The sequence below is a fragment of the Stegastes partitus genome, unplaced genomic scaffold, assembly GCF_000690725.1.
Source record: "Stegastes partitus isolate 25-593 unplaced genomic scaffold, Stegastes_partitus-1.0.2 Scaffold256, whole genome shotgun sequence".
Taxonomy (NCBI): Eukaryota; Metazoa; Chordata; class Actinopteri; family Pomacentridae; genus Stegastes; species Stegastes partitus.
The window spans coordinates 1-16,059 of record NW_007577987.1 but is presented as its reverse complement, the minus strand read 5'-3'; the positions used below and the strand labels follow the sequence as shown (position 1 = coordinate 16,059).

The 16,059-nt window shown below is 42.2% G+C and overlaps 1 protein-coding gene across 1 annotated transcript; it reads left to right on the top strand.

The window, feature by feature from the left end:
* Nucleotides 1–3,469: 3,469 nt before the first annotated feature.
* LOC103357497 (protocadherin-16-like) lies at nt 3,470–15,564 on the top strand (the record flags this gene model as incomplete). The annotated part of the gene is made up of 6 exons (XM_008282082.1): nt 3,470–5,200; nt 8,727–8,918; nt 9,058–9,289; nt 10,459–10,695; nt 14,262–15,290; nt 15,377–15,564. Coding segments are annotated over exons 1-6 (3,609 nt in total), but the record flags the coding sequence as incomplete, so codon positions are not given.
* Between the last annotated feature and the right edge of the window lie 495 nt (nt 15,565–16,059).

Below are 16,059 nucleotides of genomic sequence, written 5' to 3'. Positions count from 1 at the left end.
TTGGTTGAACTTAGTTTTGATAGATGATGTCATAACTCAGAAACTACTGCTACACTCCTTCTAACATACAGTCTGTCATGTGGATGCCCGTGATCACATAGTCAGTGATGATGATGATGATGATCAGGAATGAGAGATGGCCAGAAGATTGATTTCCATGGAGCCAGGACTTGAACCAGGTGATGTCATCTTTGTCTTGGACCAGTGAGATCATTCAAGTTGGAGGACCAGGATTGGACACCCCTGTTCTAAAGAATATTTGATTTCCATTGTAGAAAGAATACCCAGGTTTGGACTAATTCCCCCTCCTTGTTTGATAGTTTTCCAGAGTAAGTTACCATTTCCCTTAATAATTGGTTTAATAAAGTAATCAGCTTTGGAGAGCAGATTTAAGAGCAGCCTTCAATGCTCAGTCTCTGCCTCATCAACCTCCACAGGAGCTCGTTCAACCAGGGCCACTGCAACTAGTCGGGTCCGACGACATGAAGGCCAAACATCATACAGACGCCTTTTTATGTCCTCTCAGCCAGCAGACACCGCGAAAACTACAACAACAAAGGTACAAAACACTTCAAATACACCAAGTTTCCCAAAAAAGTGTCTCTAATTAGACGGATTCAAGTCTTTCAAGTTAGTTTCAGTCATTAGACGGGTACAAATAAGCCAACTTGCAACAACAATGCGCTGAACCGTCCACACAAAACACTTGGACTAACATCACAAACAAATTAAACAAATACAACTTAAAAGTTACAGTTACCGTGTGTGCCTCTCGGACTGGGCAGAGTCGCTGTTTTTTGGGTTCTCTGTAGCCCTACAGCACCTGACCCAAAAGCCCACAGGTGACCCTGAACTAACCTGTGGTCACGTGACCTGTTACATTAATAAACAGCATTACATTTTTAACCAAACATCAGTTTGAGAGTTGTACATTTTTAAAGTTACTTTTTTAACGTCTTATTTATTGTATTTTAATCAGTTTCAATGACAATATGAATTCAAACATTTATAAAAGTATGAATTATTAATAATATTAATGTTATGAACTATGAAAATAACAGTCTTTGGGATAATTAAAGACTTCTTTCTACAAAAGTCTATTTTAGTCTCACTACCTCTGGCGATTAGAACATCAGATGCCTTTTCTATGTCATTAGACTGCTGGAAGTCAGGGATCTTGCAGGTTGTTTTTGCTCCTCTTTACTGCATTGACAGACACCTCTGCACAACCACATCTGTATAATAATTACTGTACGATCATTCCTCATCTAAACTCAACTTCCATCCATACCATCTACTTTCAAGCTCTCTGAGGCATGGATGTGCTCTAATTACAGCTTCAGCTGAGTTACCCACTTCCCTCTCGTTTGGGTTTGGTTTCAAGCTGTGCATTGCTTCAGTCCTCTTTTCCAGAATGTTGTGTTTTCAGGATCTTGTCAATTTCAGTGTCTCTCCAGAGCTTTCAAAAACACAGCTTCTTTTGTCAAGTGCATAGTTCACTCTGAATGGAAATAGTTGCCTCAGGAAAAGTAACATCTACGCGTAGCTCAAATTTGGGAAGCATCCATCTTCTTTCTGTCCTGTCCTGTTTAACATAAAAATCTTAATGCAGTTTGTTCTCAAACAAACAAAAGAGACTTAATAAAAGGTCCATAGAAACAAGGGGTCTAGAGTTTGTCCAGGGAAAATGTAAAGGAAAAACTCTTACATGTAATCGTCGTGTCATGAACAGTATCCCCACATAGCCTTTATTTGTATTTATTCCAGAATATTTTAGATAGAATTTTCAGAAACTTAGTAAAAAAAATGCATTTACTGGGCAAATTATCTGATTTCAAGTCTTTTTTTTTTAAATTTATTTATAATGATTCTAAATGTTATAACAATACCGTATGTAAAATGAGTAGTAAAACACACTCCTTCCCAGGCTGACCACTGAGAAACATCCCTATAACATGATGCTGCCACCCCCATGCTTCACAGTGGGGATGGTGTGTTTGTGATGATGTACAGTGTTTGGTGACCCCCAAACATAACATCAAGTCTGATTGACAAAAAGCTCAATTTTTTTGTCTCATCAGGCCAAAAAAAATCTTTCAGTTGACTGTAGAGTCTCTCACATTTATAAAGCTTTGAGTGGTGACAAACAGACAACAGCTGATGTCGGCACAGTCTCTTCTACTCGCCACTGAAGCTTGTCACTCCTTCAGAGGAGTCAGAAGTGTCTTGGTGGCCTACCTCACTCGTCCTCTTCTTGCATGATCACACAGTTTTTAGGGATTGCTTGCTCTAGGAATATTGATGAGTGTGTCAGATTTCCTCCACTTCTTAATGATGGACTTAACTGTGCTAAAAGGGATATATTTTGACCTGCATTTCACTAATTGTGTGACTTTTAGCACCAGTTGGCTGCACCTGTTCTAAGGCAGGCGTGTCACTTTGATGGGGTTGAACACTTCTGCTGCAACCACTTATTTAATACTTTGTGTTTTTAATTATTCAGCATTACTTTGTAAGAAAGTGTTTTCACTTTGACATGAAAGAGTCTGTTTTTGGTAAATTCTTGCCTAAAAATCCTAAATAAATTGACCAAAATTCAAGCTGAAAACTGTGTGTGAACCTTCCTCCAATTTCATCAAACAAAGCTCACTAAGCATGCCACATTGTGTGACTCTTATTTTTAAAAAGTACAAAACTATTTGGAAAGTAAATGAATCTTTTTCTGCATTTTTTTTTACAGGTGGCAGACAAGCAAATGATTTATTGTGCCTCTAGCTGGCGGGATAAACTTGATCTTATGTTGGAAGTGTTCAAATTCTCCTTTTTACCAGCTGAGGGAGCCACACCAACACTTGATGCACTTTTTTCCAAAACTCCAAAACCTTATTAAAGCGCTGTACATTTGATTAAGTCACCACTTCACCACAGTGAAGGAGAGTAAGTGTCAGACTGTACCACCTCACTTTATTATCTCATAGAGCGTCATCTCTTCATTTCTTCCTCTTTCCAGCTCATTTTAGGCTCTTCAACAGGTTAGATGCACTGCGCCACCTGTCAGCTCGCAGCACTGAAGGTAATCTCTCGGCCTAATTAAATCTTAAGCAATCAGGGCCACAGATGGAGCCGATCAGCGTGGGACGAGCCGCCTGCCAGGAGGTGTGTTCAGTGCGCGCAGTCGGCGCTCTGCGGACACTCAGACGCGCCGTGTAGTGTGAAGGAGCCCAGGGGATTTGCGCTGCACGATGTTTGGATTTCTAGTCTCCAGAATCACGCAACAAGCTGCTGAAATACTGTGATGGAGAATGACTGCTGGCTGCTTTCCTCCGCGCAAAGATGCACCATGCGTTTGGCACGTTTTTGTCCGGAAAAGTGCTCTAAAACGTGAGTTTGGAGTTTCACATTGACTCGGGGGAAATATGTAGCCCAACTTCGATTTCCCAAAGAGCTCAGAGCCATGTGTAGAGGAGGAATGGGTCGCAAGGATGCGCCAACTTCGCTCCTCCGGACGCTCGTCCTGTCGCTGCTTTGCGCGCAGTCGTTCGGACAGGTCTTCAACCTGACGCTGTCTGTTAAAGAGGGTCTGCCTGCTAAAACCATCGTTGGGGATCTGGGAGCGGGGTTAAGCAGGCCAAGCACTGGATTCTTCATCTCAGAGAGCAGAGACTCGTATGTGTTCAGGGACTTGGAAATAGACGCGGACACGGGGATCATCTCCACGGCTGTGATCCTGGACAGAGAGAGCAGAGATAAGTATGAATTTGTGGCAGCCACGCTCACTGGAGAGATGATCAGAGTGAACATAGAGGTGAAAGATGTGAACGACCATTCACCTGTGTTCCCCTCAGAGCAGCTTGAGCTGGACATATCAGAGCTGAGCCCACCAGGGAGTCGGTTCCAGCTGGAAGGTGCTAAAGATCAGGATGAGGGAGAGTTTGGCACGCAGGGATACAGGATCACAGACAGTGAAATGGCTGAGTTGTTCCACTTGGATTATCGCAGTGGATCAGAGAACCACCTCAACCTGGATTTGGTCCTGAGTAGCAAGCTAGACAGAGAAACACAGGACTTCTACTCCCTGACCATTGAGGCCTTCGATGGCGGGATCCCAGCCAGGACAGGGACTCTTCAGGTGAACGTCCACGTCCTGGATGAGAACGACAACCCTCCTGTGTTCAACCAGACTGAATACCACGCCTCGGTGCGAGAGGATGCTCCCGTCATGTCTGCTGTGTGTCAGGTGTACGCCACCGACCTCGACCTGGACGACAATGGCAGAATCACTTATGAGATCAACAGGAGGCAGAGCGACCCAAATGAAGTTTTCTCCATCAATGAAACCACCGGGGTGGTTTACCTCAACAAGCTGCTCGACTTTGAGGCGCAGGCCTTTCACGAGCTGATCATCAGCGCGAGAGACAACGGGGCTCAGCCTGAGCACAGCAGCACTTTTGTGGGCGTCAAGGTGCTTAATATCAACGATAACAGTCCCAGCATCAGTGTGCTGTTTCTCAGTGAGACAGGGGATGCAGTGGTTTCAGAGGCAGCAGCGATTGGGGACTATGTTGCTCGGATTTCAGTGTCAGACCCTGATCTTGAGGGGGAGCAGGTCACTGTCACACTAGAGGGAGGAGATGGGAAGTTTACCTTGAAGCAGACAGATGATTTTCTTTATGCTTTGTGTGTTAACTCTGAGCTAGACCGGGAAGAGCAGGATCTGTATGAGCTGAAGGTGCAAGCGTCAGACTTTGGGAGCCCTCCTCTGAGCAGTGAGATGGTCTTCCTCCTGAAGGTGTCTGACACAAATGACTGCTACCCAGTCTTTGAGAAGGATGTGCATGTTATAAGCATTGCCGAGGACGCTCCTCAGGGGAGCTCCCTCATCCAGCTTCAGGCCCGAGACGCCGATGAAGGCGCCAACTCAAACATCAGATACTCCATCCTGAGGTCCAACCAGGACAGCCTGATCAGCATCGACCCGGAGTCGGGCCTGGTCACCACGGCTGCATCTCTAGACAGGGAGACACAGATGGAGGTGTGGTTCCTGGTGGTGGCGGTGGACGGAGGAGAACCGGCTCTGTCATCTACTGCTACAGTCACAGTGCTGGTGGAGGATGTGAATGACAACGAGCCGGTGTTCCAGCAGCAGCTGTACAACGTGTCCATACCAGAGCACAGTGACGTGGGAAGCTGCTTTTTACAAGTATGTCGGAGAATATGTAGCATCAAGGCTGGTTCAAGACACTATAATATCTTCCCTTACTGGTATAGTTGGTTGGTCTGGTGTGTGGGATATGCGCAGCTGCCTCCGCTGCATTCTTGGGGCAAATTTCTGTCTTTATAAGATACTACATAGAGTCCTGACAGGAAATGCAGAGAGAATCACAGAAGACTTGAACAGCAGTGACATTCTGAAGCTCTAATGCTGCGATGATGCAGCTCACCCAATATAAGTGCTCAGGGTTTATTTTATTAGTGTGCTAAGCATTGAAAAATGAACTTTTTTTTAGGTTCAGCAGCAACTGGTCGTTTCTGAAACATTGTTCTGCTCACTCTGGAACATAATGTGTTTTCTCAAGCAGTCCCAATGAAAACCTTTTCCAGCAACACCAGGTGTTGTTGATATAATCCCATTTTAAGGGCTATGAGCGTCTCACACACACACACACACACACACACACACACACACACACAAATTCACTCAGAAATCTCATAACTTACCTGCAAGGTGATATAACACAGGTTAAATTAAGAAATATGTTCTTTCATAATGTGGTTGAACTGACCTCTAATATTTTTTTTTAACTTCTCCAACTAGAGTCATTTATTCATTCTGATGATGAAATTAAAGTATCCAGTATAGCTGTGGTTGGGAAACACTTCATAGGTCTTTATATGACAAATATGAAGAACCAGACGTTTACATACACTGTCTAAAAAGACTCCTAACCTTTTTTTCTCACTATCTGACAGTAAATGTGACCAAACTTTTCCTGTTTTAGGTCAGTTTGGATTAACAAAATTATCTCTATTTGCTAAATGTCAAAATAATGAGAGAGAGAATTTTTTAGATATTTTATTTCTTCAAAGTCAGCAGTTTAGTGAGAAAAAAAGTGTTTTATGTCTTTTTACACAGTGTATGTAAACTTTTGGTTTCCACTGTAGTTCTACCACTCAGAACGAGCTCCAAGTTTATGTGAAATGCAGGTATAAAGATTAAAATTTAACAGTCTAGGAAGCAATAAAAACACTCGCATATACATGTCACAAGAACACAAGCAGACATTAACAAATGCACACACAGTTAAATGATGAGTCTGACTTGACTCTCCAGCTATAGATCAACTATCATTTACAAAAGAGATGTGCAGTTTAAGAATTCCTCACTGTGGCCGTCCACCAACTCGTGCTCTCTGACTTGCTGTCTTACATCTCATAACACAAAAGTAGCCTTCAGTCCGTTTGCACAAAGGCATCGGTGTTCTTGCTGAACACACACTACATGCACCCTCTTCGCAGTTCAGCGCTGAGGCCTTAATATGACAGTTGTGATGCCTGGTACGGCTCGGCTGCAGCCTGGCACCAGCTGAAGCCCATTACAAAAGAAGCCTTTTTTTTAGCAGTGCATTTTCTGTAAACATACTTGATATTTAGCAATTAGCCGAGAACTAGAAATGAATTCTGGTCACTGTTTTCAGGCTGAACTTTAAGAGTGTTGTTCTGCAGAAGAAGTTCAGCCTTTTATTTTCAAGTCAGCTCTCAGCCAATGCAAAGTACTTTTGGAAAAGTGAGAATCAGGAGGTGAAGAAGTAGAAGGAAGAACTGAGAACGTGTCGACAATGAAACCGATGACAAACGTATTATTTTACATATGAGATGTGTACTATTTTCCCAGAACTGACTGTAGTTAGAAACATGCTGGGTGTGCTTCATGTGTAAGTAGACATTGACCTACGTCTCTAAGACTTTCTGTGACCAGAGTTCAAAGCCTCTGGGATGATATCACCTTTATGACTTGAAAGTGAGCGCTCTATCTGTGAAATGCGCCTCTTGTCACGGGCGCAGACGAGCATGAAAGGAGCTCGGCCGAATCTGGGGCGTGTTTCTACTCCAACGTTTTCCACGTTGGTGATAATCCTCGCCCTTTGATTGTGGGGATTTTTTATGCTTTTATTATGTTGACCTTCTTCTGTCAGAACAAGACCAGTATTATGATTCACAGGTACTACAAAGATAACGTCTAGAAACCGACAGTAACTACTATATGGCACCGCTGTCGATCATACATGCATAGTTACAGTTAACTGGAAGGAGATGTAGTATGAGCAGAAACTCATGCAGCAATAATAAAACATTCACCTCCACATTTATATGGAGATGTAGCTTTAGAGCTAAACATGCAGAAAATTGGCCATTGACTATTTTGAGAGTTAAAGCTATTTATCAGGCAACAAAAGTAAAAAATAAAATTAAAGTCTTAGCCTCAAATTTGTTGTGATAGTAAACTATATGTGTTTTTTTGGTGTTTGACTGCTTTTTGGAAAAAACAAACAGTTCAAGGAGCTTTGGATATTTTTGATACAAAAAAATGAATGAATCAATAAAAATTACCACAGGAATGAAAAAAGAATGAATGCATGGCTGGTTATACATCAGACCTGGACACCATTAGGAAGTCAGCTGGACATCAGATCAAAGTGAAAGTGAATATTTGCTCATGTTTCTTGTAAAGCTACTTGAGCTAAATCACAGTAATTGTGATGTTCTCCTGTTGCTTTAACCAAATGAACCCAGATAAACAAAGATGATTCTCTATGTGACATGTCTTCCATATACAGTCGTCCTTAAATTTAATCATACCCTTCCATTAAAGTAGGGAGAAAAAACAGCTGTCACTGAAGTAAGTTGAAATTGACAAAAGTAATCACAGATGAAAATTTAATGAACATCATGACAGTGCTTTTGAATTGTGGTTCAACAGAAATATTTTTAAAAAAACAAACAAAAAAAAAACAAGCATGATAGGACCCGTAAACTAATATTTTGTTGAACAACCCTTTGAGCCAATCACTGCAATCAAGTGTTTTCTGTAACTCTCAATCAGACTTCTGCACCTGTTGACAGGTGTTTTGGTCCACTGCTCATCAGAAATGTGCTCTAATTGGTCCGGGACAGTTTTTATATTTTTTTTAACTATTCTTTTCAACCACAATTCAAAAGCAATGTCTTATTGTACTAAATTATAATTTAGCACATTTTTATTTATTATTACTTTTTTCAGTTTCTAGTTATTTGAGTGACTATTGTGAATTTTGCCTTTTCTTTAATGGAAGGATTTGAATACATTTGAGGACGACTGTAGAACTTGCAAATATACCTTCAGCCGATTTAACATTTCAGGTTTTAACTTGTACTCCAGTTATAACTCCATCCTTGTTTAATGAACTAGCTGACTTATTATTAATCTTGCATTTTTCTGTGTACACGTATAGGATGACTTTCACAACTAGATGTGAAATCTGTAGTTGTGGTTTTTTCCATGTTTTACCTTCTTTTTTTCCTCATTGGTGTGTGAAAAAGAAGTTTGCGTATCTCTTAACAGCATCAACTGAAATCTTTAAGACACAATAAAGACAGCACATCCTCCTTGATGAATAATGGCACACACATGCTCTATGTTTCCCCCGTTGCCCCTCTCATTTTCATACACGTATTTCTCTTGTTTTTAGGTTGTTGCGACAGATGCAGACAGTCCTGAGTTTGGTGCTCTGCTCTACTCTCTGTCTGACGGCTTTGACAAACAGGACAAACATCCCCTCTTCCAAATCCACCCACACACAGGAGAGCTGTGTGTCTCGCAGGATATCGATCGAGATGCAGGACAGACGGTCCACGACATTCTGATCAAAGCTGAGGATCCAGTGAGTGGGCTTTTTCATGACTAATCACCTCTGACATACTGGTGTAAATGACTCTGTAAGAAGATCAAGTTGGATTCGACTTCCAAAATGTAGTCTCTTCATCCGTGTTCCTAATAAAACCCTCTTCTTTCCCATTCAGGGAGGCCTCAGCGCTCAAACCTACGTGCACATTGAGGTCGAGGACTTGAATGATAACGTTCCAGTGTTCAACCCTGAAGAGTACACCGTGAGCGTCAGCAGTCATGCACAGCCGGGCACAGAAATCGTCAACGTTATCGCTACCGACCGAGATTCTGGCAGGTTTGGACGTGTCACCTACGATATCGTCCCTGGCGACATGTCCAGTTTGTTTGCACTGGAAAAAGAAACAGGTAGGGGCATTAAAAAATGTAGGCACTGACATTAGATTGACAGAATTTTCAGCGTTTCAGCGTCTCCAAGTAGCAGCAGGTTGTGTTTTAATTTTGATGTGGGCTGGAGTTTCAAACTGTATTTAAATGACTTCTCAAGCTTGATTTGTCACATATATCCACTCACTAGTCTTTAAGTAACTTGTTTGACTGGCAGCTCCAGTATTCAGGGATAAACAACTACTTACTTTGTGTAAGTCCACGTGATATGATTGCCAGTGTCACCGCTCAGCAGGGGCGGTTGCAGAAAGCCCAAAAGCTTTAGATCCCCATGTGGCTGAGGGTCAGATACGATTTGCACTCAGCCACGATGTAACACGAAACACTCAAAACAGGTAAATCAAGGAAACATTTTTAAAGTTGCTCGTGTGTTTCTCGCTGCACATGAATGCTTTTCCAACTAAGTACGTGATGTAAGCAGGAGTTCTGATTCCCGGTTGGCTCTTGTACAGGCTTCATGTTTGCTGCTCTGGGATTGCTCGGTGAATTTAGGTGACAAAAATGAGTCACATTCTTAAGCCATCTGTCGTCACATGGCTGTCTGACCACTAATAACAGTAAACAAACAGATTTGTTTACCGCTGATGAACTCTGTTAACAGTTTGAGGTTAAACAAAACAATTTTAAGTCACATCAGATTTGAAAAGAATCAGAAAATAGCCATTTTCATGTTGGAGTAAATTTTTTCTAATCAAATAATATTTGATTTAATCATGTTTATTTAAAATATAATTCTTTGGATGAAATGTAATTAGTCAATAAAATGCATTATTATTTTTCAGAGCCTAAGGTGATGTATTATAGCAACTTGTTTTGTTAGCCAGCAGTTCAAAACCCCCAAATATTCTACTTATACTAATATGAAATAAGCAATTTCTCACATTTGGAAAGCTTAAACCAGAGAAAGACTTTTGTAAGACATGATCTGTCAATCAAAACACTTGTTGATTTCTGCTGATAAAATAATCTTTATTCCAACTTCTTAAAAAAAAAGGAAAAGAAAAAGATAAAATGGCAAACCTTCACTTAGATGCTATTGAGATGACGTTCAGATATAAACCGGAAAGATTGTCTGGCTCGAATGTTGCAGTTAAACTAAACCTAACTTTACCTTGTGTCCTTCCCCATAGGAATGCTGATCCTGACCTCCACTCTGACCCACCTGGGCACCGTCAGTGTGAAACTCTCCATAACAGCTCAGGACGGGGAGGGCTTGACCTCAGCCAGACCCGCAGAGGTCACAGTCAACGTTTTACGAAGCGTTCAGGCTCCAGCTGTGTTCCAGAGGTCACGCTACTCTTTCACAGTGCCTGAAGACGCACCGCTGGGGACGTCCGTAGGGACCGTGGAGGCCATCAACCCAACCGGTAAGAGGGTTTTAGAGGGTCGACTGATGAGGTTTTCTCAGGGCTAAAGCCAGTTATCGCTAACCAAGGTGGCAGATACCCAATATTTGCAATAAAAATGGATATCTTGGTGTCAAAATTTACATGAACATAAACTTCACTGCAATGCTTTTGCATATATACATTTCACCAGTGTTTCACTAAAGGAACTCTTTTCAACATTTATCCTTTGGCGTTAATAGGTAGAGGGCATTAGTTTTATATAAACATGGACAAAATCTCTGTGACTACAGGTCAACTTAAGAGCGGTTTAGTAGCTCAGTGTGGTGGCTCTGTCACCATCATGGCAGTGCTTCTTATTCTAATCCAGAAATAAGCAAATATACGAAGTGTGTCAGAAAAGTTCCAAGACTGGTGTCACAATAGATATATTTCAAATCCAAACTACTAACTACTAAAATTTCCCCTTCGAAGCAATGCCCCTGGATTCTAACACACTTTCCCAGCCTTCTCTGCCACGCCGCCATGCACTCTTGATGTCGTCCACGTCTTCACAACGGGTCCCCTTGATGACCCCCTTGAGCTTGGGGAGGAGTAAAAAAAAAAATCCCATGGAGCCAGGTGGGGTGAGTAGGGAGGTTGCTCCAGCACGGTGATGTTCTTCTCAGCCAGGAACTGTAGGATGCTCAGGGCATTGTGAGCGTTGTCATGGTGAAGCAGCCACGACTTGTCCAACTCTCGCCTCTTGCCTCTGATCGTCTGAAGGGAAAACTCGTAGTTTGTGTTTGAAATATATCTTTTGTGACACCAGTCCTGGAACTTTTCTGACACACCTCATACATTTCACCTATGTTTAATTAAAGGAACTCTTTGAAACATTTATTCTTTGGCGTTCATAGGCAGCGGACATTAGTTTTATATAAACATGGACAAAATCTCTGTGACGTCGCCCACAGGTCTCCTTAAGAGCGGTTTAGTAGCTCAGTGTGATGGCTCAAAACTATAGACCATGAGTAGAGCTGAGGTAGACGATGCAAACATATCAGGGCTGTTGACTGTCCCGTCTGTCACTCAAAGCAGCCATTTCCTTTATTATGCGAAGCTTTAAACCTTAATACAATTTAGGCAGGTAAGCTATATAAAAGTCATCTCCTGTATAGTATCTGATAATTGTCTGTACCAATAATAACTTGTCCATGTGCTACCAGACAGAAGAGCATACCACTGAAGAAACTGTAGGGATTGTTGTAAAGAATCTACAATGTCAAAGCTACAGCTGATCCTGGTTCAGGGCATGCATGTGATCAAATATGAAAGTTGCTATTAAAAGTTACATTGCTGTGATACATGATGATAAATGGTTGGTCAAACCCAGTAAAGAAATGCAAGTCAGTTTTGGAAAGTTTAAATCGTGTGCAAGGATTTGCATCTTGAAATTTCTGTTAAAAAACAATAGTTACTGCACCTGTTTTGAATGTGACTGATATTGTGCACAAAGGCAGCTTTGAATAGGATTTATCCTGACAGATGACTATGGCAAAAAACAGTGGAGTGATCTCTGTCATTCGTCAAATCTGCTTCCAGACATGAAGAGAGCAGCGGTAAATAGGAAGGCTACGGTTTAATCTTTAATCCTCCTGAAGCCACATGAAGTCATGACAGATAATAAAGGCTCACAGCCAGTTGTACTGTATATTTTATCTGCACTCTTAGAGGTCACACACATCATAAATCTGCTCAGACTTGTGTCTTTTTCTTTTGTTGTTATAAATATATCTATTCTTTAAAAATGTGTGAGTTCATGTTTTTGTTGTAAGTGCAGGTAAAAGTGAACATTATTTATATTGGAAGGGCAGATACTATTTCTAATTTTTCATCAGAATATTCTAGACCTCAGGCTCCTCTCTGTGGAGGGTTTTCTCAGCTCTCCAGTTTCCAGGATTATCTCACTATAGTCCTTTTGTTACTCCGCTGAGTCCCTTCAACAGCTAAACCCCTCTGCTACGCTAGACAGTCATTTAAGGCTGTCTAATCAATTAACAGATTAACGCCTCAACTTAAAGCACAAACAACAGAACTGGGTTTGTTTGACAGGGGTCGGCCTGCGCTAAGCTCTTTGCTTGTTTCAGTGGTTTGTAGTTACCGCTGAAGTGCAGCAAACACTCGGAGGGGATTTAACGGGATCTTCTGACCGGCGCTGTAATTACTTAATGTAGCTTAGTGTGTGGGTGTGTGTGGGTGTATTTATGTGTGTGAGGGAGATGTGTGTTCTCATGTCAGTAAAACAGCTTGCAGTGTGTTTTTCCGCCCAATTTAAACCTAATGTTTATATCCTTAAATATATCTGGATGTGACGCTACTTGGCTGTTTAAAATACTATAAATCCCTGAACCTGCACACTGAGGAAGTGGCTGTTCTACTTTAACTTTACAAACCAATTAACCCAACACAGAATATGTTAAGAGACTACTTGTGTGTCTGTGCGTATGACAGCTGTGGCCGCAGATGTTATGTTTTCTGGTTTTTCGCCTCATTCTTGTGAGCATAATATCTGTTTAAACGTTTTTAGGGAATTTCTTCAATTTTGGCACAAACGTTCACTCAGAAGCAAAACGATGAACTGATTAGATTCTGTAGTCGTCAAAGGTCAAAAGTCAAACATCATCAGTCCTCCCACAACACTCACACAGTCCAGCATTTTAGGCTTTAACTGTTAAAAGTGTCTTAACATTTTAGTTTTGTTTATTTTGGCGCTTGTGTATGACTAGTTACCTTTGAGACACTAAATAAAATTAACACACGACTTCATGTTTTGTACAAAAGTCTGACTGATAAAAATTACAAATTATATGTATGTTTTTATTCTCTCTTAGCTGTTGCCTTGCAAATAGTTTGGTTTGGCCTTGTTTTGAGAAATAGCAATACACTGGAGGTAAATAGAGGGTAAAGTTTATTTGTGATGCCAATAGGAATAAGAACAAATTCCATTTTAAAAAAAATATCTCCTAGAAAAAGCAGCTTTTTATAGTCTACAGACTCTGTGATCCTTCTCTTTGGACCTACTTTCTAGTGATGAAATTGTCCCTATAAAAGCTGTCAGAGTAATGAGGACAGTAGCTGTGTCACAACGTTTAGATGCTAATTTTCATCAGATTTTTAGTGTGTAGGATGTTCACATTGGGGGAAAAATAGAATATAGTCAGTTTATAATAAAGGTCTGATACAGAAACACCACAGGAAACAAAGATGAGTCATAGATCTTTGAAGTTTGTGTTATGTAAGAATAAAACAGCAACTCATGTTTATTACTTTACAACAAACAGTGTGCTGTCAGGATTAGAACAGTACACAATGCCTGCTGTAATAAGACAAGAGGGCACGGGAGCTTTTTATCCAAGGTTGCATTTTTGGAATGTAATTTTTTAAAATTTTATTGCTGAGAGGACTGTTGGACCATTTTCTTTGACACAAAACTGACAAATTTTTACTACTAAACCAAAACCACCTGCATGTTTCCATACAACCACTAAAGGTTGGTGAGATGTTCTGTCTTTCAAATCTCAGTGAGAAACTGTTTGTCTTCACAGACTCTGTGGAATCTGCGTCTTACCGAATCTCTTCTGGAGACCCTCAGAGTTTGTTCTCCGTTCATCCGAAGTCCGGTCTGATCAGCATCGTCAAACCTCTGGACCACGAGTCTCAGCCGTACGCTCTGCTGGTCCTCCAGTCCTACACCGACACCTCTCCTGTTTACAGCACCACGCAGGTCAACATCACCATTGCCGACGTTAACGACAACGCCCCCGTCTTCCCCAAACGCAGCGACTCGATCACAGTGTCACAAAACACTCCAGCAGGAACGGTGTTGTTCATCGCTCACGCACACGACTATGACAGCGGCACCAATGGGAGGGTGCAGTACTACCTGAGGAACAGCAGAAACGGTACGTTTGTTGTTGACCACAACCTTGGAACAGTTACATTAAAACAGAGTTTACAGGCGGATCGTCAGCAGAGCTACAGCCTGGAAATCGTAGCTAAAGACGAAGGAGAGCCTTCTCTGAGCTCCACACTGACCCTCTCAGTGAACATAGACCGGACGGCTGCAGAGGACAGCCTGGCCTTCGAGACGCTCGTCTACCAGGTGGAGATCGGTGAAGGCTACCGTAAAGACTCTCGGGTCATCCAGGTGAGGGCTCACCGGACTCGGGGAGCTCATATGTCAAACTCAGGCCTCACTTACTCTTTGGAGGCAGAAGCTGGGTTCCCTCCAGCTCCGTTTCGGATTCACCCAAAGACTGGATGGTTGTATCTTTCCCAAAGCCTCGACTACGAGACAGAGTCCAGGTATCGTTTTAAAGTGTTGGCTACAACCAGGGAGGCCTCACTGGCAAACACCACGGCTACAGCCTCAGTGATAGTGCTGGTGCTGGACATCAATGACAACGCCCCGGTGTTCGGCAGTGACGTCTACTACTTCACCGTGTCAGAGGGCTCATCGCCACAAGGCCTGGTGGGAACCGTTAAAGCCATCGATAAGGATTCTGGGAAAAACAGCCAGCTGTCCTACATCCTGCTTTCAGATGGGAAGTTCTTCCGCATCAATTCTAAAACAGGTACAACAATCACAGCGTCTATGAGTCACCATGTGCTTTACTGTGTTGAGCAGCTTCCCCATCCTCTGCCTTCTCTATCCGTCCAGGCGAAATCATCAACTGGGTGGCGTTGGACCGGGAGCAGCACAGCCAGCACAGTCTGAAGGTGATGGTGACAGATCAGGGTCACCCTCGTCTCAACGCCACCGCCACCGTTCACATCCTGATCACCGACGTCAATGACAACGCTCCAACGTTTACACACCTGCCAGCCAGCAAAGAACTGAATGTGCAGGTAGGCAGGAGTCATTTCTAGGTGTCCACTGGTTAAATCTTAAAGGGTTTTCATCTGAATAAATGTCTGTTAACTGAGGAAACACAATTTGCATTTATAGAACTGTGTGTCATTCCCATGAAAAATCACAAGTTATGTACAGTTAGCAACGTATGCTCCAGCAGTTAACGTTCTTCATGGGAGAGCAGGCGGAGCTAAAGCGACCGATACGTTCTTCTACTCCCCTGTGTGTGTGTGAGGTAGCTTCTGTTCGTCCTCTACTGTCATCTCAGAAGACACGATTCCCTTTTTGACTTTCTGGTTGCTTTGACCTCAAATTGTTTCGGAGGTGTTGCCCAGTCATCACACAGACGACACTGTTTCTGTCTCCGTGAAATGAGGTTTAGAAAGACACACAGCTGCAGCGTATCACTGTAGATGCTGCCAAAGAGAACCAAACGGAAATCTTCAGCATTACAACTTGAAGGCCGGCTACAAACTGCCATTTTAACAAAT